Here is a 12186-nt window from a genome sequence, read left to right as displayed (position 1 = left end):
CTCCTCCTTGAACCTGAATAAGTAGTAGAAAATGGATGGTTTGAATTTCAAGCACCTGTGAGCTGCTTGCAAGTGGGTATGAATTATTGGTTCTCGTTAGAAACTGGTGCATTCACATGCTCTCTCTCTTTTGAATTAAACAACGAAGGACACAATAACAGTAAGAAAGGTGCAGGACCTTGAAAGCATGTCCAGAGATGCGGGCAAAAACAAACATGATCCTGAGTGATTTAGGGAGAGTCATTTTATTGAACAGCAAATTGTGACAGGAAACACTACATGTTTTTTTTTAACCATGGCATCGTAAACAATGCATAGGACATGTGTCAATCACCGCACATGAAGATAAACACCCTCAGTGTCATGGAGGTATTGTTGCGGATTGGTCGGGTTGTTGTTTTTTTTTTTTTTTTAAAGTGCTGTGTAATGCACAATTCCTCTTGGAGGAAGTGAACAGAGGTCGTGAGGAGTGCTCAGACCCTTAAAACGTTGGGAAGGTCCCTGGTCACATTTTTTTCTACTTTATTGTGATGCCGATATTGACAAGTTTATTTTTGTTTCTAGTGTGTGCCGCTTCTATTTATTGCATATCAGTGAGCTGGTTTTGTGCACATGTGTAAGTTTTAGGTTAACGTGTGATGCAATAAATCTTTACATAACGTATTCACTAAATAATACATTTTATAATATATAAGTTACATTCTTATATCTGATTCATTTATAATATGTAGGCAATATATATTCTGTGGATAACTGCTCAAAGTGCACACCATCACATGGATCTCTTTATGTCGTCTCATCTCGGTATAGAAACTCTCCGGTCATTTCAAATTAACTTAAATATATTTCACATTGGACTCTGTGTGTCTACTCTGCACACCCTTTGGAACACAAAAGTAATCAAAGAGTGATCTTATGTGCCTTAGTCCTCCTTTGTGCTTTCTTTACAAACACTCAGTCATACACCCAGGGCTCCATTTTTGTGACCTGCATAAATCCTGTAATCTGATATGGATTTGGAGGCTGATTCGATTCCCATACTTGTCAGAAAAAAAAAATCCAATTCGGCCGGTTAATTAAAAACAAAATATATATATAACAAAATAAAATAACTTTTTCGATGACTTTGTCACTCCTCCAGGGACATCTCCAAGACACTTCTTTGTGCTTGCCCACCGTGCCCGGCTTGCTGGAGCCCAGTGTGCCAAATTGGCGAGCTTTGCACTGATAGGAATATCAGGATCCGCCGGCATGTACGCCAAAACGCCGATGTCTACAAAAATAGAGCCCTTAGTGTGGTACAACTCCTCTGGACGGGGAGAGAGGAATGGCACGTGACGTGAGTGTGACAGATAGACAGAAGCAAAGAGAACCACTACATCAGCTACAACACTACACCGTTTGGACACACGCACTCACGTAACCAAATTCACAAGGTCAGCAATAATTCATGGCATAAGTAAAGCTTCATGACTTACACGACATTGTCAAAGCGAACATAAAATAAAACAGGGGAAAGGCTTAAAAAAAAATAATCATCAACGGCACTCAAACAAAATAGGCATGATCAGAGGAACAGCACATGTGAGGTGAAAACAGCAGTTGGAATGTGGAGAGAAGTGTAATACTCATTTACGATGAGGAGCTTACGCAAGCTATTTTTCCTGCGGCTCAGCTGTTACAGTCATTACGGCCGGAGGTGCCGGGCGACCTTATGGCTTTCGCTTTAAGACTGCTGACAATTGCATGCATGAGACTCAGTCGCTTTCATTAGTGGCGTCTCCATCATAGCGCAGCCGCTTAATGGAGGAAGCGCCGTTCAAAAAGACGGATGTTACATTTACAGACTCGAGTCAGCGGGTCTCTGTTGACCTCGTCCGGGGGACACTCAATTTCAGCGGGGCCAAAGGCTATTCGCTTGGAGCTTATTCTAGTTCAATCACCATTAAATGATCCTTCATTTGGTCCAACTCGTGAGATGTATGGAAAGCGCCTCGGCATTTATTCAATATCCTTGATTTCCAGCTTAAGGTCCATATACGAGTATGCTCTTTGTCCTCGCTAGTTTGACATTTCAGCGCAACAGTCATTACCTGTATAAATTAATAAAAATGTTTAATATAGCGGGACATTTTTAAGAGGGGAGGTAAAGAACTGAAATAATGCATGTACATCCTCTTTTAACCGGGGTTATAGCTGTGCTCAGAACTAACCAATCACAGTCAAACTCATACGTACATGGGAGTCCACAAACACCTGCCACTTTAGAGTACCTCTGATTAAACCCAAATAAAAAAAGTTGTTCTGGTAGGCTTTTCCAGACATTTTCCTTTTGTTTTCTCTTTCAAGTCTGACAGGTTTGTGCTAACACTGACCGCTATTATTGCAACAAGTGAAGCGCTACACATAAGGCAGGGCAGTGATTCAATATCAATATATATCGCGATAGACACATTATCAATATCAATAAAAATTGCACTCAATATAATATCAATTTAAAAAATTAAATCAGGACGCAAACTCCGACCCTGTAATTCTATGTTCTGTCGGCACGGGCTACGGTATGACGTCATTGTGCCACAATTAAAAGCACCTAAGAGGAAATTTGAGGCACAATTGCGTGTTTTTAGTGCACAAGAACTGTTTTTGTGAACCTTGTCCACCAAACCACCGAAAAAGACCTGACGAACCACAGAAGTGCACGCATGTGCGCGAGAGTATATGTAATTTGTAGGCTGACTGAAAAAGCGGCTTAATCTTCACTTCTTTCAAATAAATGAATAAAATAAATGATTTTATCTTCAATAAATTATTTTTTTTCTCATCTTAAATAATTATTGACTGCATCGCCCAGCGCTACAACTGTTTAAAATCTTCAGAATTCTTTAAAAATCTTCAAATTGGCCATTTTTTATTGTTGTGTTGACCTCTTATTAAAAATTAAATATTATATGTTCAAATATAAATACCAAAATTTAGCCTTTTTACTCTGGGTCCTTATTTTGAATAGTTAAAAAAAATCACTAGAAGTATAGTACTAATAACATGCAGTTGTCACCTAAACATCTTTTTCCTAAATTGCACTGCAAGTACTAGTCACCTGGTTAACACCTAGCGAACATTTTTGCCTCATTAGGTGGGAGGCAGGAGTGGAAAAAAATTTCACTCAGTCAATCTGTGTGGACAAAGCGCCAACTCGTATGTGGCTAACACGCTAGCATCAGCGCACTAGCAAGAGATCAAATAAACACTCACATGGCTTCCCATTTGTATGACATTTCTGTATATTAGTAGAACATTTTTGACATACTAGTCAAACACATTACAGATCTGTGTGCGAGCTGACATGCCTGCAATTAATACGACTAGTGAAGCTAGGTGTTAGCTAGCATTTTATGTCAATGGAGGTAGCGCGCACTTCACAACAAGCGCAAATAGAAACGCGTATTTGGTCGAGTCATGCGTGTCGTCGAGCCTTGTCGTTCTAAAACTGAGGACAAATAGCGTACTGGTATATGAACTTTGAGATGGCCATCAAGATTATTGAATTAATGATCAACCAGCTGACTTAAACTAGAGCTAAGAAATCCCGGCACCTCCCAGCACGCGCGTTCCCGATTGCATACCGCCATTTGGCATGCTGCATGTAAGCGAAAATAACGTTTGTTGAATTCCTTCATCACAACACAAAAATCACGACACGATGGATAGAAAGGATGGGAGAGGTAGGTGTGCAAATAAGCCATCATGTACAAAACAAACAACACATCCTAAAGCATAGACTTCATCCCATTTGCATATGTACAATCGAATCAAGGTGGACACGTCAACAACACATACAGACATACAGTGCCATACCACCCATAGAAAGGAACACTGATAAATAGTTCTGATTCCCACAGATGAGTACTACACGTTAAAAAGTTGCATCAGATATATCGACAGTGCAACAATACAGCAAAGTGGGCGCTAGAGCGGAATGTGATTGGATTAAAAAGACGTCAAAGTCACCTTGATCTCCGGTTAGATAAACCAATGGCAGAGCTTTGGAGGTGCGATGCCAACATTGAGATATAACGCGGCTGCTTTTTTTCGCGGCAGCTTAAAGCAAACAAACGCATAGACAAGCACGTTTGGTCAACAAAAAAAAACATTGGTTTGGATTTCGGATTTCATGATAAAAGTTTGTCGTTAGCTCTTTGGGCTCTGACAGTGAATTCAAGTTCAAAAAAACGTTTCGTACGTCAACATCCACTGAACTATTCTGTAAACCAGGGGTGGGCAAACTACGGCCCGGGGGCCACATGCGGCCCGGTTTTAATCCAGCCTGCCGTACTTGAAAAAAAAATTCAATGAATAAAACTTTTATTTTCTAAATACTGTGTTTTTTCAAAGACATATTTTGTTGTAATGCTTTTGTTCACTTTCATTAAAAATTAAATATATTTTTTTTCTCCGATGAGGTGAGGTTACCAAAACACTCCATCCTCTGTCAGATTTTAGACCCCATTGTGGCCCACCAATCAAAAAGTTTGCCCACCCCTGCTGTAAACAATGATTTAAAAAAAACGCCTTCCACTGTTTACTCGCATCACCAATATATTCTCATGATATCAGAGTTACTTAAACCCCTCTACGATTTCACCTGTTTGGACGCATGTTTCTTAAAGCAGTGGGATTCTGAGATTGTGTGGGGTGGGCTCACAGCAGCGCACAATGTACCCCCAGTCCACACAACACAGAAAGATCTTTGAAACAGGTGAACAGTAGAGTCACTGTGGATGCATTAGATGGAATCTGATCTGCTTTCCACACACAAAAAAAAAAAAAAAAAAAAAAAAAAGCAAACGGAGGTAATGAAAGTCTTCTCATGGTTTTAGAGTTGTGGCTTCTCAGGTGTGCTGGTCTCACATCTACACTTTCCCTGAACTGCACTGCTTAAAAAATAACAAAGGGAACACATTCTTATCCCGGTGTAACTCCGAGTCAGTCACACAGAAGGGATGACAGTCATTTTTCCCTGTTGTTGTGAAAATGGGGCATTTGCTCCGTTTCGGATGCTTCTGGTGCTCTCACCGCAAGTACATACATGTGGCCTTACAGCCCACGCAAGTTGCTCAGGCAGTGCAGATCCTCCACCATGACACATGCGTCATTTGGGCATGGCCAGAAGGGATGCTGTTTAAACAGCATCGTCAAGAGTGTGGATGCTTACAAACGCGCGTGAGAACCTATGTCGGAAGAGCGCTGCCAAAAATATCAGCAGGACACTCGTGTGTGTGTGTGTTTACAGACCTCATAGGGAGCGCATACAGCCACGTGGAGGACAGACATCTTCATGAGACACAACGGTTGAATGAGTCGGTGATCGAATGTTTGTAGTTAATTTCAGTTTTCAATGATAGTTACAACAGTGAATAATATTTTGTTGTCAAAAAAATAATCGTGCATATTTTACAGTGAAATATTTCAATCATCTAGTGTTCCCTTTGTATTTTTCAGCAGTGTGTTTTGAGAAAAGAGCATTGGGAAATATCCTGAATAGCATCGTTAGTAAAAACCTCGATATGTGTGCTTATATTCAAGGTTGGTGCGCTATTCTATTTTTTATCGTATGACTAGTCTATTTGATTTGGAGACGAGCAGTGTTTTAAATAATCGGAGGAGGAAGCTTGCAAAAGCGCAGCAACCAAGGGCAGTCAGCCTTTCTTAAAATTTCAACAATCATAATATAAAACGACATAGTTTGTAATTACAAATTCAGCCTCCTTCCAAACTCAAACTGACGCTTGCGGCTCCATATCAGGATTGATATGCACCGACACGGTCAGCTCGGCAGCGAAACGGAGGCTCCCTCCTGCATGATTCGGACATTCAAGACAACGAATTTGAAACAAAATGCAGCACATGATCATTAAAAATACAAACATACGGGTCTGTAAGTATGAGATGACTCCTCACGCAGGTGGTCGAGTGCTGCGATCCGGGTAGGAAAGACAGACAAGGATGAACTTCCTAGTTGTCCCTTTTAGGCAAGAAGCTGAGGATATACTCGCCCACGCCCAAGAAGTAGACCACCTGGGCAATGCCAAAGAGAGGCGCGATCACCAAGGCTCGGCAGTAGGCCCCCTTTAGGAAGGCTGATGGGCCCTCATTACGCAAGATTTTCCTAGAAAGATCATAAGGACAGAACATTATACAATGTCGCGTACGCGGCGGCCGTAAAGACACATTGAGGTCACCTAATGCAGTCAGTCACTCCGCTGTATGTGTCCTCCGTGCTCCCCCGGTTCAAAGACTGAAGTCTTGTCTTTATGACTGCAGCGCACACAGTTCAGGTCAGAATATCAGGACGGCTCACGTCGTATCGATAACGCTCGGAAGGTCGCCACTCACCGTCGACCGGGTTTACTGCGACGGCCGCCGTGCTCCCTGCTAAGCAGCCCGATATGAAGGACACGTAAAAAGGGGCGGGTCCATCTGCACCTCGCTTTCCAAAGTTATTCAGGTTAGCAAAAAGAGGGAAGTAGATGATGGAGAATGGAACATCCCTAGGACACAGAAGACAATGTGAAATGTTTGGTGTTACTAAAATGTATAGCGGCGTTGTGCCAGCTTTGTTCTACCTGAGCAATGTGGCGCCAAGGCCCTTGTATAATCCAGCAATTCCCTTTTCCCTCAGTAATTGTCTGGTGAGCTGCATTGCAGTTGGCGACTTGGGTTCCACGGTGCTTGCTGGCACCGACTCCGGCATCAGCTTCCTCTGCGCCGCTAAGCAGCATAGGAAACGATTATTAGGGAAAATCATTGCAATGATGGGAAACATATGCTTAGAATTATTTGTGGGTTCCTTCAGTTCAGTCACTTTCTCGTCTAGGATTGAGGGAGTTACATGGATTTTGCCAGACATGGTTTGGAATACGCGACTGAGCCTCGCTTTATAAAACAGGATATAGAACTATTTTAGAGTGCAACTTCTACAGTATATCCCTGAAACTTGCCTGGATTTTCATCATATTTGTTTAATAAATGGCTAGCCAAACGTAACTTCTCAGTCCTCGAATCATCATCACAATCGTTTGATCTGGTTAGGATATACCGTGTTTGTCGGATGATCGAGCTCCAATCTGTTCTTTCTTTCTGTCAGATTGGATGAGGGGTAATAGTATTAATATTAATATTAATATTAATACTAATATTAATATTAATATTAATAGCAATAATAATAATAATAATAATATTATTCTCAAGTTTCAAAATAATTTTCTGGGGTGAACGTTTTTCAAATCAGTAAGACGGATATTGTTATTGCATCTCCTCAAAGAACCACATGGGGGCACTATTTCTCTAATTCTCAGTTTGAGTTCCACATCTTACCAATACGTCCAGCATCTTGGAGCTGAATTTTCAACATCTCCATAGGAGTAGTGACAATAACCTAAAACAAAACACAGTTTACACGATAAAGTATTTTGTTGAACAACATCTGAATGTAATCTTTGTCATGAACCTCATTTTACTGCATCACGAATAGTGTGCTTTGCGTTCAACTTTTAACTGTTAACATTAGCTAATTATTTGACATTGTTTTATTCGTCATCCAAAGAGAAGTAACCAGTTAACTGGATTGAGAGCGAGACAGTCATGATTTACATCGGACGTTTCCTATTGAGTCACCCAGTGGACGCAGTCAAGTAAAACAGAGCTCACATATCACCTGGAAACAACGTTTCAAATTCCGATCCTAAGAATAAGCTTCAAATTCAGTTACATATGGCTTTGACTAATTGCTTCTGCAGGCGAAGACAAATGAGGGAAACATTAGGTGTTCTGCAGACACCGGCAGCGCTCAAGGCAGCGGCCGTTCCAGATGGAGAACAGCAGGATGCTATTCAAGCTTCACCTCAATTACTCACCTGGCAAGTGCCTGCACCGCACCCAGCCAGCATCTCTTTGAGCAAAGTGAGCTTTCTGGAGAGACAATAAGCAAATAAATACACAAATGGAACGGCATGCAGTCGTGCAGCAGTGTGAATCGAAGATTTGAGATTTAGTTTAAAACACATTTTCCACCACCTGCTAATCTTTGTCTGCAATTTCAACGGGCCAGACACATGGGAGGATAAATAATTGACAAGATGCTGGGTCAGTCAAGTCAATCATTCATCAGCCTGAATGTATGTCACGACAGCGATGGAGACACGACGTTATCTCATGAGGCACGGTAATTAGTAAAAAAGTCAGGCAGATAACTGCTCGTGAATATGATATGGGAAATAGCATTATTGACTGGATTACTGTTGTCTTGCATACAAGTAACTCGACACTGTTGCCATGCAATGTTTGGCAGCTCAGTGATGATGAAAGATGGCGGAGGATTAACTGAGGCCTCGGTAGGAACACAGGCAGCTAATGTGTCCCGTAACATGTTAGTAAAACGCGATAATCACTGTGTGAATGAGAAGCGTGTTAATCCCTCACCCATCCTTGGAGAGGTGATGCCTGAAGAAGTCATTGGCGGCCAATTTGATGGCTTTCTCTGGCGTGACTAGTGTCAAGTTCACCGCCGCTCCTGGGGAGGAAGAAGTGTCAAAGCATAAATGATTGAATAGGAAGAGAGGAGGAGAGCAAGTCGTGGCGAAAATACATTGTGTTTTAAAATCAGGGGAACCTCAAATTTTAAATTCCCCTAATGTTGTACAATTCAGAATTCAAACATACTTTTCAGGAAAAAAAATCTGTAAAAGTAAATGCAAATTGACTTTCACTTGTTGGAGTGAATCTCAAAATGTAATCGCTTTAATATTATTTATTCATTTCAGGATTCCAAATAAAAAAAGGGAATCTCACAGATTTTTGAGGTGTGAGGAATGAGACTGAGCTTGACAACCGCAAAGAATATATACAGTCATCGATTTGTATCTGCACATCATGGGAGTGACCCTTGCACACATAGCCAACTCGCTGTCTCAAAATAAAAAATGTTGTCATTATTATGTTATTATATTAATTGTCATGGCACAATTGTCAAGAAGTTAAATGCTCTGGCCGCTGTAGTTCGATCAGAATGATACAAAGATAGGAAGAGGGCAAGAAATAACGGAGTGTATATTTGAGAGGCTCTGATCACGAGTGATGGGCAAATGGAGCTTCAAATCTGCTTCACGAACCAGTTGTAGTATTATTGGACTCCTGTAGATGGCACTCTCTGATCAACATTGGTCTGAAAGTACACTGACTTGCCATTTTTAAACAGTGCCATCTAGAGGACTCAAAAATACAACAACAGTTTCATGAAGCAAATTTGAAGCTTGGTTTTTCTTCCCATCACTGACTGCTCGTGTGTACATTATTTCAGCAAAAGAGGCTCTCCACGCTTTGCTTTTTCACCACATGTACATAAAGTAATATCGAATTAATATTATTGGAAAGCAAATTCTGTACACTGTATTGGTACTACTTAGCAGCTGTCTGGATTAATATTAATATTTTTTATTGTGAAAGCTCATGTTTGACTACACAGAATTTTTTATTTCATTCCAATTCATCTGGGACATCACGGTTCACCTGAGATTCAAACTAAGAATTGCAACAAAACTATTGATACCCATGAAAAACATTTGCATAAGCCCAGACACCAACACATCAGAAACATTTATTCCGACCTAGTTTCTACACTGCACTTAAAAGACAATTAATTTTCCCGAAATGAAAACTGTAATCGTCAAGATGATTAAAAAAAAAAAAAAAAAAAAAAAAAAGTAAAATATTTCTCTTAGCGTCCAGTGAATCTGCAAAGTATATGATATGGGCGTTTTACTTTTTGAATTGAACTACTGAAATAAATGAAAAATAAAAGTTAACTCATATTCCACAAAATCATAATCAGAATTAATCAGAATGCCATATTGAGATAAGTGACGCTAAATAGGAACTAATCAGAGGTTGACCCGCATTCCGGAATGGACTCTTACTTTCCTAATTCCTTATCTCAATCTTCCTAAACTTCCAAACTCACCTCTGTACATCCCAAAGTATCCCTCTGACCGGATGGTCTTGATAAGGCAGTCTGACCTAAAATATAAAAAAATAAAAAAATGATGAGGAACGTTACACCAAAGCACTGACAACAGGTTTTTAGTGTAAAGACAAGCCATACATGCTGGTGTAAAGGCGAGATCCATTTTGCTGGTTTTGCAAGCGAGTCTTAGCCAAGTCGATGGGAAACACGCAGGTGACTCCAATTAGCCCAGCGACACCCCCATTGATCAATTTGGCAGGCAAACTAAAAGAAGAAATCAAAGTAGGAATGACCAAGCTAAAAAAATACAAGTCCAATCATATTGGTGCGTTTCTTGCACAACCTTACCTGATCTGCTTGTCAGCCATTTATATGAAGCCCCGGCTCGTCACTGTCGTGTCAATGTGTCTGTTAATTGTGAACGGTGGGGGCAGTCAAGTTATAGATATGCTCGTTTCTTACAGAAGGCTCGTGCAGTCAGGTGGGATTATTGATTCTAAATGATGATTTGTAGTTGTTTTGCCTTCTTGCACTTGCTGTTGGTCCAATTGGGGGAAATCTGAAACACAATGTGGAGGAATAATACAGTTTGATTAGTTTGAAAACGTTTCAATGCTGATAACAAATGGACTGATTGCACTTTGGCACTAATTTAAACTCTATTAAACACCAAAAAATATTTTAATCGCATAACAAAGCTATTTTTAATTTGCTCACACACAATCAAACAAGACTGTATAGTGTGAATTACAATTGGAAATTCTTTTTTTTTTAATCCAGCAACTGGAAAGCATATTTGGAATTTGTACACGAAATTCAGAGAAGAATGAAGAAAATGAATGTGTGTTTTGTCACAGGCATGTTGAACATTTGTGAAGCTTTTTGAAATCCGTTTTAAAATCTATATCTGTCTGAATATGTTGTTGGAATTTTAGGAATAATCCATGAATTTTACTTAATTTAATTTTCCTTGGATGTATATCTACTCAGAAATGTCAAATAATCCCTGTGATTATCGTTATCATAAAGGAAGATCTTGACATATCGCATTAAATTGTGCAATAACTTTAAAAGCCTTATTTAATTAAAAACAACTGTAATTAGTTTGACTGCATATAATTGAAGAATAAATTAAACAATCAGGTATTGTAAAACGTATCATGCTGACAAAAGAAAATCATGCAGTTCGTGAATTTGAAATACGGAGGCTGTCATCACGAATTTGTCGCCTTGTCACTCAAACTGACGTCACAGTTCAGATTCCAGATTTTGTGAGTTTGTGTATTCGTCCCACATGACCTTCATCTTTTACACACACACACGACAGAGGAAGCCATGTTGTTGTTACACACCTAAACAGCCAACACATTAAATAAACCCAATGTTGCCAAGATGTTCCCTATTTTTGACGCTTCTTCACTGTGTGAAGAAGCTTCCACTTCCCACTCTCAATCTCCCCACCCCCTGCTTCCACCAATCACAGGCCGCCTCTCCAGGAGACTAAAAGCCCGCCTCCCCCTCCTAATGCCCCTCAGTCACGAGTCACGACTCTTAGCTTTTCTGAATCACAACCTGCTGAGTCGTGGCTTTCTTTGTGTACACACCACATAAGCAAATAACATTCGGACGTCACACTCTGCTCGGACAGATTGCACAACCAGTAAGGATGTTTCTATTGCAAATAGGATGGGGGGCAGTTGTGCTTTGGTGTTTTACTTGGATAGCTTGACGCACCCCCAACCCTGCAGGCCCCCCTTCGCACCACGAGCTCCTCCACATGTGGAGAAAGGAATCTTTCTTTATGCTCGGGATTTTAACGTTGGATATAATTATTTGAGAAGAAGAAAAATAGCAACACACTTGTAATGTGTTTGGAGCGAATGACATAAGAAACAGCCTCACATTGGAAATGCAAACATGTGAAAATGTCAGCAGTGCTTTGGTGTGACCTTCACATTTGTGCTATGTTGTGGTGTATTTTCAAAAAAGGACATAGCGCTTTTTTTCCCCCCAAGGATGAACCGCGTGATATTTTCGTTTGTTTTCTGATGAGCAACTCATCTGGCACAACCGAAGGTACACTCGCACAATCAAATACCATCCAGTGCAAGTCCTGCCTTTGCAAAAATAATGCTAACTTGATCATACTTTTTGCTTATTTTATA

At 40.3% G+C, this 12186-nt stretch overlaps 1 protein-coding gene across 1 annotated transcript; it reads right to left on the bottom strand.

Moving 5' to 3' along the window:
- Positions 1 to 226: 226 nt before the first annotated feature.
- slc25a22a (solute carrier family 25 member 22a) lies at positions 227 to 10519 on the bottom strand. Its single transcript, XM_088297889.1, has 10 exons — positions 10370 to 10519; positions 10160 to 10285; positions 10019 to 10074; positions 8482 to 8572; positions 7917 to 7971; positions 7378 to 7438; positions 6627 to 6771; positions 6397 to 6551; positions 6243 to 6318; positions 227 to 6169 (listed from the first exon to the last, which is right to left on the bottom strand). Exons 1-10 carry the CDS (start codon positions 10387 to 10389, stop codon positions 6016 to 6018), a joined length of 939 nt encoding a protein of 312 aa, XP_088154015.1. The 5' UTR covers positions 10390 to 10519; the 3' UTR covers positions 227 to 6015.
- Positions 10520 to 12186: the final 1667 nt, after the last annotated feature.

Source organism: Idiotropiscis lumnitzeri, chromosome 6, assembly GCF_059441095.1.
Source record: "Idiotropiscis lumnitzeri isolate Australia: NSW breed Sydney's pygmy pipehorse chromosome 6, RoL_Ilum_1.0, whole genome shotgun sequence".
NCBI lineage: Eukaryota > Metazoa > Chordata > Actinopteri > Syngnathiformes > Syngnathidae > Idiotropiscis > Idiotropiscis lumnitzeri.
This window is presented reverse-complemented; position numbering and strand designations above follow the sequence as displayed.